Source organism: Phoca vitulina, unplaced genomic scaffold (assembly GCF_004348235.1).
Source record: "Phoca vitulina isolate PV1807 unplaced genomic scaffold, GSC_HSeal_1.0 scaffold40, whole genome shotgun sequence".
NCBI classification, from domain to species: Eukaryota; Metazoa; Chordata; class Mammalia; order Carnivora; family Phocidae; genus Phoca; species Phoca vitulina.
In genome coordinates this window covers 13,172,780-13,188,142 of record NW_022589743.1, presented here as the reverse complement: position 1 = coordinate 13,188,142, position 15,363 = coordinate 13,172,780, and the positions used below count along the sequence as shown (strand labels likewise).

The 15,363-nt window shown below is 32.4% G+C and overlaps 1 protein-coding gene across 1 annotated transcript in view; it reads right to left on the bottom strand.

Annotated features, from left to right (window-relative positions):
- BRIP1 (BRCA1 interacting protein C-terminal helicase 1) overlaps nucleotides 1-15,363 on the bottom strand; it is a 176,572-nt gene that overhangs the window by 79,701 nt on the left and 81,508 nt on the right. The window contains exon 13 of the mRNA XM_032428708.1: nucleotides 12,927-13,088. Coding sequence (XP_032284599.1) covers nucleotides 12,927-13,088 — 162 coding nt within the window. The remainder of the gene's footprint in view (nucleotides 1-12,926; nucleotides 13,089-15,363) is intronic.

Here is a 15,363-nt window from a genome sequence, read left to right as displayed (position 1 = left end):
CCCTCTAGATTTCCTGTCTAAGGAGATGAATAAAGAGCTGGGAAACATATGTGAAAGTCACAGCCCAAGGACACAGTACACTAAAAGACTGAGACTTAATCATAGAATTAGAGGATGCTTCCCCTTTCCCCATACCTTACCATCATATCGGCAGGGCTCCAGGATAATGACAGTGGATTACAACTGAGAGAGCTGTAATCTCAGACCCTAAGAATGAGTTTTTAAGGACACTAGACAATAACTCAAAACCACATGAAGAATTAAAGGGTACTAATAAAAGTAACTTAAGTAACATAAGTATAAGAGACAGTATAAATGTATTTTTGTTTGTAACACTTTTTATCTATTTGATTTAAAAAACAACTACAAATGCAGTAATTATAAATCTGTGTTAATAGGCATACATGTATATTTATGTCAATGACAATAAAAGCACAAGGAAAGCGGGACATAAAACAGCTATCTAGCATCAAAATTTTTATATACTATTGAAATTAATTATCAATTCAAATTATATTGTTATAAATTAAGATGGCTATTATAATTCCCAGGACAACCATTAAGAAAATAACTAAAAAATATATAATAAAAGAAACACCAAGGGAATTAAAATGGCATAATAGAAAAATTTAAATGGCAGTAATGGAGGAAAAGAAGGGGGGAAAAAGATGACGTACAGAAAACAAATACCAAAGTGGCAGACATAAAAACTACCTTATCAATAATTACACTAAATGTAAATGAAATAAAAAATGGGTTTTTAAAAAATGACTCAACTATATGCTGTCTAAAAAAAGATACACTTTAAGTTCAGAGATACAAATATTGAAAGTAAAAGGAATATTATTTAATCATAAAAAGGAATAAAGTATTGATTCATCCTACGATACAGATAAACCTTGAAAACAGGCTAAGTGAAGGAGCCACACACAAAAGGCCACATATTATATGATTCCATTTATATGAATGTCCAGGAAAGGCAAATCCACAGAAACACAAAGAGTGGTGGTTACTAGGGGGTAAGGGGAAGTAAGAATGGGAATTGACTACTACTGGATAAGAGGTTTCTTTTTGAAGTGAAGAAAATGTTCTGGAATTAGACCATTAGCGGTGATGGCTGTACAACTTTGTAAAAATGCTCAAAACTACTGAATTCTATATTTTAAAAGGGTGAATTATATGGTATGTTAATTATATCTTGAAAAAAAGTTTTTTATAAAAACAAAAAGGAAGGAGACCAACTTCATATTAAGAAAAAACATGTTAAAGAAAGAAAAAATAATTAGGCTTACGAATTTTCAAAAATTCAAGATTTTGAAAAATTATAATAGGAATCAATTGGTAACTAGAGTAATTGTAATAAGAATTAGCTGAAAATTATGAATAAAGAAAACTTTTCTCCTCTGTGCTAGAATATTGATTCTTCAGAACCTTCTTTTTTAAACATACTTTTTTTAATTGTGAAGAATTGCTCTCAAATTTTGAAAACATCTCGTCTTTAAGTTCATATGCTTCATGATGAATGAATTTTTATTATGATACATTCTACATAGAAAAAAAAAAAACCCTGTAACCCACATATTGTGTATCTTTTTAGATCCATATAGCATAATTATATGATATAAAAACTATTCCAACGTAACATTTAAGTATGTAATCTTTATTATAATAAAACCAATGCCTTTTTTTTTTTTAAAGATTATTTATTTATTTATTTGAGAGAGAGAGAATGAGAGAGAGAAAGCACAGGAGAGGGGGGAGGGTCAGAGGGAGAAGCAGACTCCCTGCCGAGCAGGGAGCCCGATGCGGGACTCGATCCAGGGACTCCAGGATCATGACCTGAGCCGAAGGCAGTCGCTTAACCAACTGAGCCACCCAGGCGCCCTAAAACCAATGCTTTTTAAATTTTACTTAAATTTTCATTTATTTAGAAAATATACTTTTACTATGAAACCATGTTACAACTGTCATTTTTATTTTTTTTTTAAAGATTTTATTTATTTATTTGACACAGAAAGAGACAGCGAGAGAGGGAACACAAGCAGGGGGAGTGGGAGAGGGAGAAGCAGGCTTCCCGCGGAGCAGGGAGCCTGATGCGGGGCTCGATCCCAGGACCCTGGGATTATGACCTGAGCCGAAGGCAGACGCTTAACAACTGAGCCACCCAGGCGCCCCATACAACTGTCATTTTTTAATATCTTTTATTGTTAAAAGACAAAGTGAATAAATATACACTAACAAGAGTATTTCTGGTAAAAGTTAATAGCAATGCCAGCAAAAATAACTTCTGAAAATGAGTATCAGGATTGATACTCACTGGGTATCACATAGTATCAGAAAGTAAAAATTAGTTAGAAATAGAAGATGCTTTTAAATAAGATTAAGATAAAAACCATTAGTGTTTATGTCGCCAATCTGTCTACATTAAGATGTATAAAGGCCTGGTGCCTGGTGTCTTATCAAAGACTAAGTAGCCAATGAAGAGAAAAGTGATAATGCCTATAAACTTAGTTGTTTCATCATAATAGTTACAGATCTTTCTATGGAAACTGTTTACAATGTTATTATAAATAAATATGTTTTTAAATTGTGAATTATAGGTCTGTAACACAATATTTTATCAATTGTGCCTATTATGTCATAATTAAGAAATAGCATCTAATATTAGATGTTAATAGCATCCTGATCTTGGGGCACCTGGGTGGCTCAGTCATTAAGCATCTGCCTTTGGCTCAGGTCATGATCCCAGGGTCCTGGGATCGAACCCCGCATCGGGCTCCCTGCTCCGCGGGAAGCCTGCTTCTCCCTCTCCCACTCCCCCTGCTTGTGTTCCCTCTCTCACTATGGCTCTCTCTGTCAAATAAATAAATAAAATCTTTAAAAAAAAATAGCATCCTGATCTTAAAGTTGTCATCAATATACATATTATTCATTAATTAAAAACAAAATTTCATTATTTGGTTTGCCATTTTTGAATCTTTAAACATCTTTCCCCCCTTTTATTTTTTCTTCTGGCTGATAATTTGCTTTAGCTGAATTTTTGCCTGCCGCTTTACTTACATTATTAAATATTCTAGACTTCACTAAGGTGAAGTAGTAGAAGCTTGCAGGAAATGTAAACTAACACATAAGATTAATTACCTAAAAATTCATGACATGTCAACTTGTATAAACAACAATTCTAAACATTCATTTAAAAACTAAATTTGAGGGGTGCCTGGATGGCTCAGCTGGTTAAGTGTCAGGTCATAGTCTCTGGGATCAAGCCCAAGTCAGGCTCCCTGCTCAGTGGAGAGTCTGCTTCTCCCTCGCCCTCTCCCTCTGTCCCTCCCCCTGCTCATGCTTGCTGTCTCTAATAAAATCTTCAAAAAAAAAAGGCAAAAAAAAAAAAGAATTTGAACTATATTGGAACATACAGATTTTCATTTCAAAAGCTACTCACTGGGTGTCATGGAGCTATTTATATTGCCATACCAGTTGACCTAATGAAAGGCAGAATATATCTGTTTATGCACGTTGGTTAAAGGGGAAGTATTAAGGGCACTGTTTTATTCTTGGTTTAACCACTTAATTTTCCTGAAGGATACCAAAACATTATATAATAAAGACAACCCATGTTTCCATGTGGGAAGATTTTATATTATCCTTTCCAGATAAACGTATTTTAATATAATTTTCAACGAAAACTATTTTTTTGTTTTGCTGTTTAAAACAGCAATTTTATTGACTATAATTTACATATAACAAAATACATTCATTTCAAGTAAACAGTTCAATGAGTTTTAAGAAATGCACATACCCAAGAAACTCCCACCATCATCAAAATATGAAACATTTACATTTTCCCAAAAAGTTCCTTTGTGCCATTATGGACTGAGTTTTTCTCACTCAAAATTTATATGTTGAAGCCCTAATCCCCAGTATCTCAGAATGTGACTATATTTAAAGATAAGGTCCTTAAAGAGGTGATTTTAGTTTTTATGTTTTGGTATGTGATCAATTTTGAGTTAATTTTTAGATAAGGTTATGAGGTGTCAGCATTCATTTTATCTCATATGGATATACAAGTGTTCCATTTCCTGAAAAGACTTCCACTTGTCCAATAAATTACCTTGGCAACTTTGTCAAAAGCCAACTGACCATAAATATACATGTGAATCTACTTCTGGACTCTACTCTGTTCTGCTGATAATATATGTCTATCCCTACGCCCAATATTTCTGTAGCTTTACAGGAAATCTTGAAACCAGTTACTTAAGACTTCTAATTTTGTTTTTACTTATTTTTCTAAGTTTTTAAATATTCTAAGTTATTTGCACTTTTATATGAATTACAGAATCATATCAGTGTCTTTAAAAAAAGGCTTATTGAAATTTTCACTAAGATTGACTTGAATGTACAAATGAATTTCAGGATAATAGATACTTCACCAATGCTGAGACTTCCAACTCATGAACATAGTATCTATTGATACAGATTTTATATATACAGGCTTTAATTTCTCTCAGCAATGTTATGTACTTTTTAGTGCACATAATTTCATAATTTTTAGTGTTATTTGAACTGATATTGTTTTAAATTTTATTTTCCAATAGTTCGTTACTATTATAAACATACAATCTGTTTATGTATACAGTTAACCCTTGAACAACACAGGGGTCAAGGGCACCAACACCCTTGCCCAGTCAAAAAGCCACATATAACTTCGGACTCCCCCAAAACTTAACTACTATTAGCCTGCTGTTGACCAGAAGACTTACCAAAAAATAGTCGATTAATACATATTTTGTATGTTAAATGTACTATTTACTGTATAAAGCAAGCTAGAGAAAAGAAAATATTATTAAGAAAATCATAAGGGGGATGCCTGGGTGGCTCAGTCAGTTAAGCGTCTGCCTTCAGCTCAGGTCATGATCCTGGGGACCTGGGATCAAGTCCCACATCTGGCTTTTTGCTCAGTGTGGAGCCTGCTTCTCCCTCTGCCTACCACTTCCCCTGCTTGTGCTCTCTCTCTCTCTCTTTCTCTGACAAATAAATAAAATCTTCAAAAAAATAATAATAAGGAAGAGGGGCGCCTGGGTGGCGCAGTTGGTTGAGTGTCCGACTCTTGGTTTCAGCTCAGGATCATGAGATTGAGCCCCACATTGGGCTCCGGTCTGCTTGGAATTCTCTCTCCCTCTGCCCCTCCCGTTTGTGCACAGTCTGTCTAAAACAAATAAATAAATCTTTTAAAAAATTTTAAAAGAGAAAATCGTAAAGAAGAGAAAATACATTTATAGAACTGCACTGTATTTATTTTAAAAAAAAACTGACATGTAAGTGGACCTGTGCAGTTCAAACCCGAGATGAGGGGCACCTGCATTGACTTTCTCTAGACTGAGAATCTGCTGCATTCAGTTATTAATTTTACTAGTTTTTTTGATTCCTTAGTGTTTTATAAGTACATAATCACGATGTCTGAGCAAAACCAGTTTTACTTATTCTTTTGAAGTCTTTGTAATTTTATTTCCTGTTTTTGTCTTACTGTACTAGATACAGTACAATGTTTAATAGAATAGAAAACAGACATCTGTGCCTTGTTCCTGAAAGTGAGCAAAAAAGCATTCAGTCAGTCTTAGAACATTAAGCAGGATGTTAGCTATAAGTTTTTTACAGATTCCCCTTTATCAGATGGTTCTTTATTTACCTGAAGGTTATATTATGAATTGGCATTAAATTTTGTAAAATGCTTTATCTATAACTTTAGATGAACATGTGATTTTTCTAACTTATTCTATTCATGAACTGAATTATACTGGTGGATTTTTGAAGACTGAACTATTATTAGCTTCCCAGGATGAATCTCACTTGGTCATGATATATGATACTTTTTATACTAAGGGATTATATATACCAATTACTTAGGCCTGTGTTGGTCCATAGTTTTACTTTCTTGTAATATCCTTTTATTTGGCTTTGGTATCAGAGATATGTTTGCCTGATGACATGGGAAGTGCTCCCTCTTCCTCTATTTTCTGAGTTTGGGTAGTATTGGTAATTTTTCTTGATAGAATTAACCAATAAAGACATCTGAGCCTACAATTTTCTTTGTCAAAAGTTTTTAATTACTACTTCAATTTGTTCAACAGGTATGTTATTTGAATTATCTAATTCTTGTTGAGTCAATTTTGGTAATCTGAGTCTTTTAAGGAATCTATCCATTTCATGTAAGTTGTTTAACTGCTTGGCATAAAGTTGAAAATATCCCTTTATTATCTTTTTAATTCAACAAAATCTGTAATGATATTCCCACTTAATTCCTAATATTGGTAATTTCCCTTCTTTTTTTATCTTGACCAGTTTTGCTAGGTTTTATTAACTTTATTAAAACATTTTAATAATGAGTACAGCTCTTGGTTTCATTGATTTATTTCTATTATTTCTTGGTTTTCTATTTTATAGATTTTTGTTCTTCATTATTTCCTTTCCTCTATTTAGTTTGTGTTTATTTTCCTCAGAAATTCAGATTATGATTTTAAGACCTTTCTCTTTTTTCTAATAAGCATTAAAAGCTATGAATTTCCCTCTAAGTATAACTTTAGCTCTACTATATAAATTGTGATGTTTTGTATTTCCCTTATCTCTCAATTCAAATATTTCAAGAAATAATGGCTGAAATTTTCCCAAATGTAATGGAAGAAATGAATCTACAAATCCATGAAACCTAACGAGTTCAATCAGAATAAATCCAAAGTGACCTATATAAAGATACTTTGTAATTAAACTGTCAAAAGATGAAGAGCAAAATAAATAAATAAATGAATAAACAGATGCAAGAGAGAAGCAACTCATCTCATCAAAGGATTCTCAATAAGATCATAAGCTCAGTTCTCATCAGAAAACTCTTATGAGAGGCCAGAAAGCAGTGGCCTCTGCTAAAGAAAAAACTATCAGCCAGGAATTCTATAGCTGGCAAAACTGTCCTTCAAAAATGAGGGAGAAGTTATGACATATCCAAATAAACAAAAGCTGAAAGAGTTTATTAGGCCTTTTGAAATGAATGGATCTAAAACAGTAACTTAAAATGGTATAATGATATAAAGATCTCTAGTAAAGGTAAAAACATGAAAAAAGATAAAGCCACTATTTTTGTAATTTTGGTTTGTGACTCTCTTTTTAATTTTCTACAGGATTTAAAAGGTAAATGCATAAAAATTTATTATAAATCTTTGTTGTTGGACACACATGTATAAAGGAGTACTCTGTGACATCAATAACACAAAGGAGAGATGGAGCTGTTTAAATGTGAAGTTTTTGTACATAAATGAAGTTAAGTTGATAACAATTCAAATCAGATAGTTATAACTTTAGGATGCTAATAGGTAATCCACATTGTAAGCACAAAGAAAAGTATCTATAAAATATACACAAAACAAGAAAGCAAAATGTATAACTATAAGAAATCAACTAAACAAAAAAGAGGGTGGTGATGGAGAAAATGAGGAACATAGAAGTTTTGTAAAACATACAGAAAACAAATAACAAATGGCAAAATGGATTTTAAAAGATGGTTCAACTATATATTGACTACAAGAGATTCACTTTAGATCTAAAGACATGAAGGCTGAAAGTGAAAGGATGGAAAAGCTATTCCACACAAATGGTAACCAAAAGAGAGGTAGGATGCCATAACTAATATCAGACAGAATAGACTTTAAGTCAAAAACTGTTACAAGGGCCAAAGGATACTATATATTGATGATAAAAAGGTCATTTCATGAAAAACATATAACAACTGTAAACACATGCACCAAAATCGGAGTCCCAAAATCTTTTAAGCAAACAATGGCAGAATTGAAGGGAGAAAAGACAACTATACAATAGTTGGAGATATCAGTTACCCACTTTCAATAATGAATAGAAGTTGGATAGAGATAAGAAAGGAAATAGAGAACTGTAACAACACTATAAGCCTGTTGGACCTAAGAGGCATGTATAAAATTTCAATCACAACAGACAATACACATTTTTCCAAAATGGACATGGAACAATTTCCCAGAGAGACCATGTCAGTCCACAACACAAGTCTTAATAAATTTAAAAAGACTGTAATCATACATAATATCTTTTCTGGTCACAATAGAATAAAACTAGAATTTCTATCAATAAAAGAAGGAAAACTAGAAAACTCACAAATATAAGGAAATTAAACAACAACATATTTTAAACAACCTATAGGTCAAAGAAGAAATCACAAGAGAAATTAGAAAATACCTTGAGAAATATGAAAATGAAAACACAACATACCAAAACTTACAGGATGCAAAGAAAGCAGTGCTAAGAGGGAAATTTATAGCTTTAATGACACACTTATAAAAAGATCTCAAATTAGTAATCTAATTTTATGCATTCAGGAACCAGAAAAATAAGAGCATACTAAATCCAAAACTAGCAGAAGGAAGGAAATAATAAAGATTATAGGAGAGATAAATTAAATAGAGAATAGAAAACAGTAGAGAAAATCAGTAAATCAAAAGTTGGTTCTTTGAAAAGATCAATAAAATTTACAAACATTTAGCTAGATTGACTTTGGGGGAAAAAAAAGACTCAAATTACTAAAACCACAAAAGAGGGGACATCACTACCAATTTTACAGAAATGAGGATTACAAAAGAATATTATAAACAACTGTATGCCACCGAACTGGATAACCTAGATAAAATGGGCAAATTTGAAGAACACACAATCTACAAATACTGAATCATTAAGAAATAGAAAATCTGAATAGACTTAAAACTAGTAAGGAGACTGAATCAGTAATCAAAACCCTTCCAACAAAGAAAATCCCTGAATCCAGTGGCTTCACTGGTGAATATTACAAATCACTTAAAGATGAATTAACACCAATCCTACTCAAACTCTTCCAAAAAACTGAAGAGTACAGAATATTTACTAACTTATTCTATGAGCCTAGTATTATCCTGAGAGCAAAGACAAAGACAGAAGCAAAAGAAACTACAGACAAATATCTCTTACAAATATTCATGCAAGAATCTTCAACAAATATAAGCAAACCAAATTCAGCAATATACTAAAAGGATTATAAACCATGACCAAGTGGGATTTATTCCCAAAATTAAAGAGTGGTTCATCATATGAAAATCAATCAATGTGGGGCAGCTGGGTGGCTCAGTCGTTAAGCGTCTGCCTTCCGCTCAGGTCATGATTCCAGGGTCCTGGGATCGAGCCCCACATCGGGCTCCCTCCTCCGCGGGAGGCCTGCTTCTCCTTCTCCCACTCCCCCTGCTTGTGTTCCCTCTCTCGCTATAGCTCTCTGTCAGATAAATAAATAAAATCTTTAAAAAAAGAAAATCAATCAATGTAATACACAGCATTAATAGAATGAAGGACCAAAAAACACATGATTATTCTAAATTGATACAGAAAAAGCATCAATGACAAAAAACAGTCGATAAACTAGAAATAAAAAGAAACTTCTTCAACATTATAAAGCAATATATGGAAAACCCACAGCTAATATCACACTCAATGGAACAAGTCAGGGATGCCAGTTTGTACCACTTCTATTCAACATAGTAGTTTAAGTTCTTAGCCAGAATAATCAGGCAAAAAAAGGAAATAAAAGACATCCAAATTGGAAGGAAGAACTAAAATGATCTCTGTTTGCAGATGACATGATCTTTTTTAAATAGAAAGTGAAAGATTTCCCACCCCGCACCCCCACCAAATATAAAGCAAATAAATTCAGAAAAGTTTCAGGATACAAAATCAATACAGAAAAATCAGTTCCCTTTCCATACAGCAGCAATGAACAACTGGAAAAGGAAGTTAAGAAAACAATCCATTTGCAACAGCATTAAAAAAATACTTAGAAATAAATTTAAACAAGAAGGTTAAAGAGTTGTACCCTGAAACTACTAAACATTGCTGAAAACAATTAAAAAAGACATAAATAAATGGAAAGACATCCCATGTTCATAGGTTGGAAGAATTAATATTATTAGTAATACTACCAGAACAGATTCAATGCAATCCCTATGAAAATCCCAACAGCATTCTTTTGCAGAAAAAGAAAAAAATCCATCCTAAAATGCATTAGGAATCCTGAGGAACTCCAAATAGCCAAAACAATCTTGAAAAAGAACAAAATTAGAGGACCTACACTTCCTGATTTTAAAACTTACTGCAAAGTTAAAGTAACTGCAACAGTAATGGCATAAGGATAGATTTATAGACTAAGGAAACAATAGAAAGTCCACACATAAGTCCTTGCATATGTGGTTAATGGGTTTTCAACAAGGGTACCAAGACCATTCCATGAAGAAAAGAGAATCTTTTCAACAAATGATGCTGGGAAAATTGGGTATCCACATGCAAAAAAAATAAAATTCTGATAACAAATATTGGGACAAATATTGTATGATTCCATTTACATGAGGTACCTAGGACAGACAAATTCTTACAGACAGAAAGTAGAATAGAGATTACCAGGGAGCGGATCTGGGGAGTTACTATTTCATACTTAGAGATTTCCTGTTCGGGATGATGCAAAAGTTGTAGAAACGGACAGTGTTTATGGTTGCATAAATTGTGAATATATGGTTAAAATGATAAATTTTATGTTATGCATGTTTCACCACAATTTTTAAAAAAGAAATAACAATAAATATCAGAGGAATAGGTCAAAGGTTTGAGAAGCCTCTGAGGTACAGAACTGAAAAATGAGAAATGAGACAGGGGACTGCTGTTTGTCATTATAATCATTTTTTATTATTTAATTATGTATAAGAATTGATAAATTAAATTTTTAAAGCTTAAAAAATTATAATAATTCAAAAATGAAAAACTGGGTAATTTTTTGATATGTTTTATAGAGAATTAATATCCACGTGATCTATTCAAAGTCCATACAAATCAATAAAGAAGATAAATACAGTATAAAGACAATAAATTAGAAAATAAGAAATAAGCAAAACCCCAGAGAACTATCAATCCCACTCTTAATAAAAGAAATAAACTAAAACTGAAACAAAATACTTTTGAAAGATTATTTTCTGTATCTTCCCATTCTTTTTTAGTTGAAAAGGAAGAAGAAAAATAGTCCATTTGTTAAGCCAATTTATAAATCTGCTAAAAAGTATACTTAAATGTTAGTCTCCGTAGTCACCCAATAATTAATCATCAGTTTCAGTAACTATAAAATTAATACTGTGCTAAATCTATTCCAAAAATTAAATTTAGGAGGTAATATTACTTCTACATTTAGTTACTTTTCTTCTACCAAGTGATATATTTCACCTAAATTTATTAAGAATTAGAACATATTTTTAAACTACTGAGACCGGCTAACGAAAATTTTACTATTTGAGAAAACTGGTACCAAAAAATATGGTTCATTATTCAACAGTCTGTTTTTTCACTGTAGCTTTTTCAATGGCAATTATATTACTGTCAATTTTAATAACTTTATATTAGATTTGGTTTTCCTCTATATACACAAAAAACAGAAACAAAAAAATACATACCAAATTGCTTCCTAGCATATAAAGAATCATTCTTACCATGTCTTTGAAGCTTAGCAAAATATGAAATTTTTCATTTACTCAACTGGACATTGCTGGCTCACTTTCTGGGATTGTGACTGAGATTTTGCTTTTCTTTAGTTCCAAGCTTAATTATTAGTTTTCCTTAACATAGCTGTTTGGTGTAAATGTACACATTCTGGGATAAATATTGCTTTCTATAAAGAATTTTTAAGATGTTTAGGTCCATTTTATTTTCAGATGTTCTTGTGAAAAAAAAAAAAAACTTATCTGATTAAATTTCTTCTGAAAGCAATTCTTCCAATTTATCTATAGGAAGACTAATATACTGTCTCTGCTAACAAAGTATGTCTTCGTCCCTGTCGGGCTGCTATATCAAAATACCTCGAGTTGGATAGCTTTTAAACATAAGAAATTTATCACATACAGTCCTGGAGGCTGGAAAATCCAAGATCAAGGCACCAGTGTGGTCACATTTGATGAGGGCCCTCTTCCTGGTTCATAGCTGGCACCTTTTCTCTACGTCCTCACATGGTGGAAGAGGCAAGGCTTCTCTCAGGTCCTCTTTTATAAACATTAATCCTATTCATAAGAATTCTGACCTCATGACTTAATAAGCATCTCCCAAAGGCCCCACTCCTAATAGCACCATCTTTAGGGGTTAGGATTTCAACATATGAAATTTTGGAGGACACATTCATACACAGCAGTATGTATATAAATGAAAAGACAGTAGGAGAGCCAAAAGTTATCAGTATTGCCATTCAAATATATTACTTATTTATGCTACATATATAATTTCCTATGCGAAAAGAAAAGGGAATACCACTTCTCTACATTGGAATTTAGCTTGGGTTTTGATAAAGTATGATTTTACTCTCAGGAATTATATGTGGTTTTAATGCTTTGAATATTAGGACTAAAATACACTATATAACTCAATTTTACACAAGAAAATATTATTAAAAATCAGAAAGACTTTAAAAGCAAGAAAAATATCTAGCCAAATACATGAAGTAAAAAAGATGAGTAACAAAGGAAGTCTGACTTTAGATTCAGATTAATGAAACATTCAAAAGTATAATTTATGAAAGTGAAGAATGTTTTCCTTCAACTATGAAAAAATCAAGCTGTCCCTAAGAATAAAAATAATGTACACATTAACAGTTCTTATATAACTAACATTGCTTGAAGACTTTTAATCTCTTACAGTTTCAAGTAAAACAGTGATTGAACAATCAATATCTTAATCAATAAATAAGTAAAATTATATATGATGTTTAGAAAACTGTAATTCCTCTGTCGCTTCTGAACTCTGGAAGCTTATCCCGGTAATCCCATGTGATTTTTTAAAGGCAAAAGAAACAATAAATATTGTCTTACCTTGTAAGATGGCAAGAAACACAAAATTCCTTGGCTCACAGTCTGACACACAGATAACAAAAGTTCGCCCACTTCATCCTGGAACTCAAATGTTTCTGTGTGCTGGAAGGTAGCACAGAGATTCCGACCCTTGGGGCCTGACCCAATGGTGCCCACCCAAACCTAGAATATAAATATGTCATATTAGAGTCATGCCTAAACTACGCAGGCAAATTAGCATTTAGTTGAGAACCTTAATTATATGTATGTCAAAAGAAGATCAAGCAACAAGTTTAGAGGAAATTTATTTTTAAATTGGTGGTGTTTTTCTATTATCATTAATTAATTATATATAAATCTAATTTATAGAAATTTAAGCAGACCAATAGCTTTGCAAAATTAAACATGTAGTAAAATTCTGTGGGATGTGAACAAATGAAATGAGTAAATCAGAAATGATTCCAAACTCTTAGAGATGAAGGCTTATACAATCTGCTGTAGATAAGCCTCTGAGACTCAACTATGACAACAGCTAAGTATATTCAATATGAATATACTTAACAAATTTACAAATTCACTGATGGTCAAAGATCTATAGTCCTAAAATATCAGACCCACCAAATTTTAGTTATTTGCAATTGCTCTACATTCATACAGACCTAGCTTTAGTATACTTAATTTGACTAAGAGAAAGAAAAAACTTTATTAGTAATCTAAAGACAATAAAGACTTCAGATTGTTGAAAAATGTAATAGCCCTATATTTTCAAATGATATATGAGATTGAGGTACATTTTCCAAGATGACATCTGATGGACACCAATTTAACCAACTTTTAACTAAATGATTAACTAGTAATAAGACAAACTGATATTAAGTGTTTCCTGACATGAGGCAATGGAAAGTAACAATATCACCTATATAGTAATGTTACCAAACTGTTTAACCCGAATCTATCAAGAAGAAACAATCATATAAAATCCAGATTCTAAGACATTCCTCAAGATAACTGCTGACTTGAATTCTATAAAAATGTCATGAAAGATAAACAAAGACAAAAAAATAAGTCAAAAAAAAGTTTTAAGACTAGAAATATGAAAGTCAAGTGTAACATGTAATACTTGATTGGATCTTGGATCAAGAATAAAAATAAACAGGGGCGCCTGGGTGGCTCAGTCGTTAAGCGTCTGCCTTCGGCTCAGGTCATAATCCCAGGGTCCTGGGATCGAGCCCCGCATCAGGCTCCCTGCTCTGCGGGGAAGCCTGCTTCTCCCTCTCCCACTCCCCCTGCTTGTGTTCCCTCTCTCGCTGTCTCTATCTCTGTCAAATAAATAAATAAAATCTTTAAAAAAAAAAAAAAAAGAATAAAAATAAACAGGATAAAGACATTTTGGAAATAACTGGAGAAATATAAATATTGACACTATTGTACCAATATTACATTTCTTGGGTATGATTATGGTATTGTAGTTATGTAGGATTATGTACTTGTTCTTTTTTTAAACGATTATTTATTTAAGAAAGGTGGGGGCAGAGAGGCAGAGAGAGAGGGAAAGAATCCCCAAGGCAAGCCCCACATCGGGTACCGCACTGGTGTGTGGAAGCCTGCTTGGGATTCTCTCTCTTCCTTTCCCTCTGCTCCTCCCCGTTCCCTCTCTAAAAAAAAATAAAATAAAAATATTTTTTTATAACAGAAAAACTCAAAAAAGCCAAGAGTTTACTCTTTAAAAAGATTAATAAAAGCAATAAACTCAAACCGACACTGATAAAAAAAAAACACAAAACCAGAAAATACAAATTGACAATATCAGGTAGGGATAAGAACACGACTACAGAGCTCACAGATGTTAAAAAGATAACAAAACACTTCACAATAAAAAATAAATTTTTAAAGTTGGGGGCAAATATTATAATAGAATTCAACTGAACAATCAGCATTTTTACTATTATAATCCATTGGCATTACAGGTTAAATGGGCTTTTGTGTACTAGACTGAGAATATAGAGACTATAACAACATTCTTATGAGAAAATATATGTTAAATTAATAACTTCCCATATTTATTTGAACCTCTAAAAAAGGCAACTTAAAACTATAGAACATAGAGTGCACTTGTGGTGAGCACCAGGTATTCTATTAAGTCCTGAATCATTAAATTGTACACCTGAAACAAATATTACACTGCATGTTAACTAAATGGAATTTAAATAAAAACTTTTTAAAAATGTGGAACATATATTTTTCCTTCACTATTGTTTATAGCAATGTCTCTAAACAGGAGCACTCTGGCACTATAGAAAGCACAATTCTTAGTTATATAGGAGCTTAACATTCAAGGCCCCCACCTACTAAATATCAGTAGTTCCTCCCAAGTAATTGTGAAAACTAAAAATGTCCCTACACATACACCTTGGTTGAAAACAACAGCTTTATGGGGTGCCTGGGTGGCCCAGTCAGT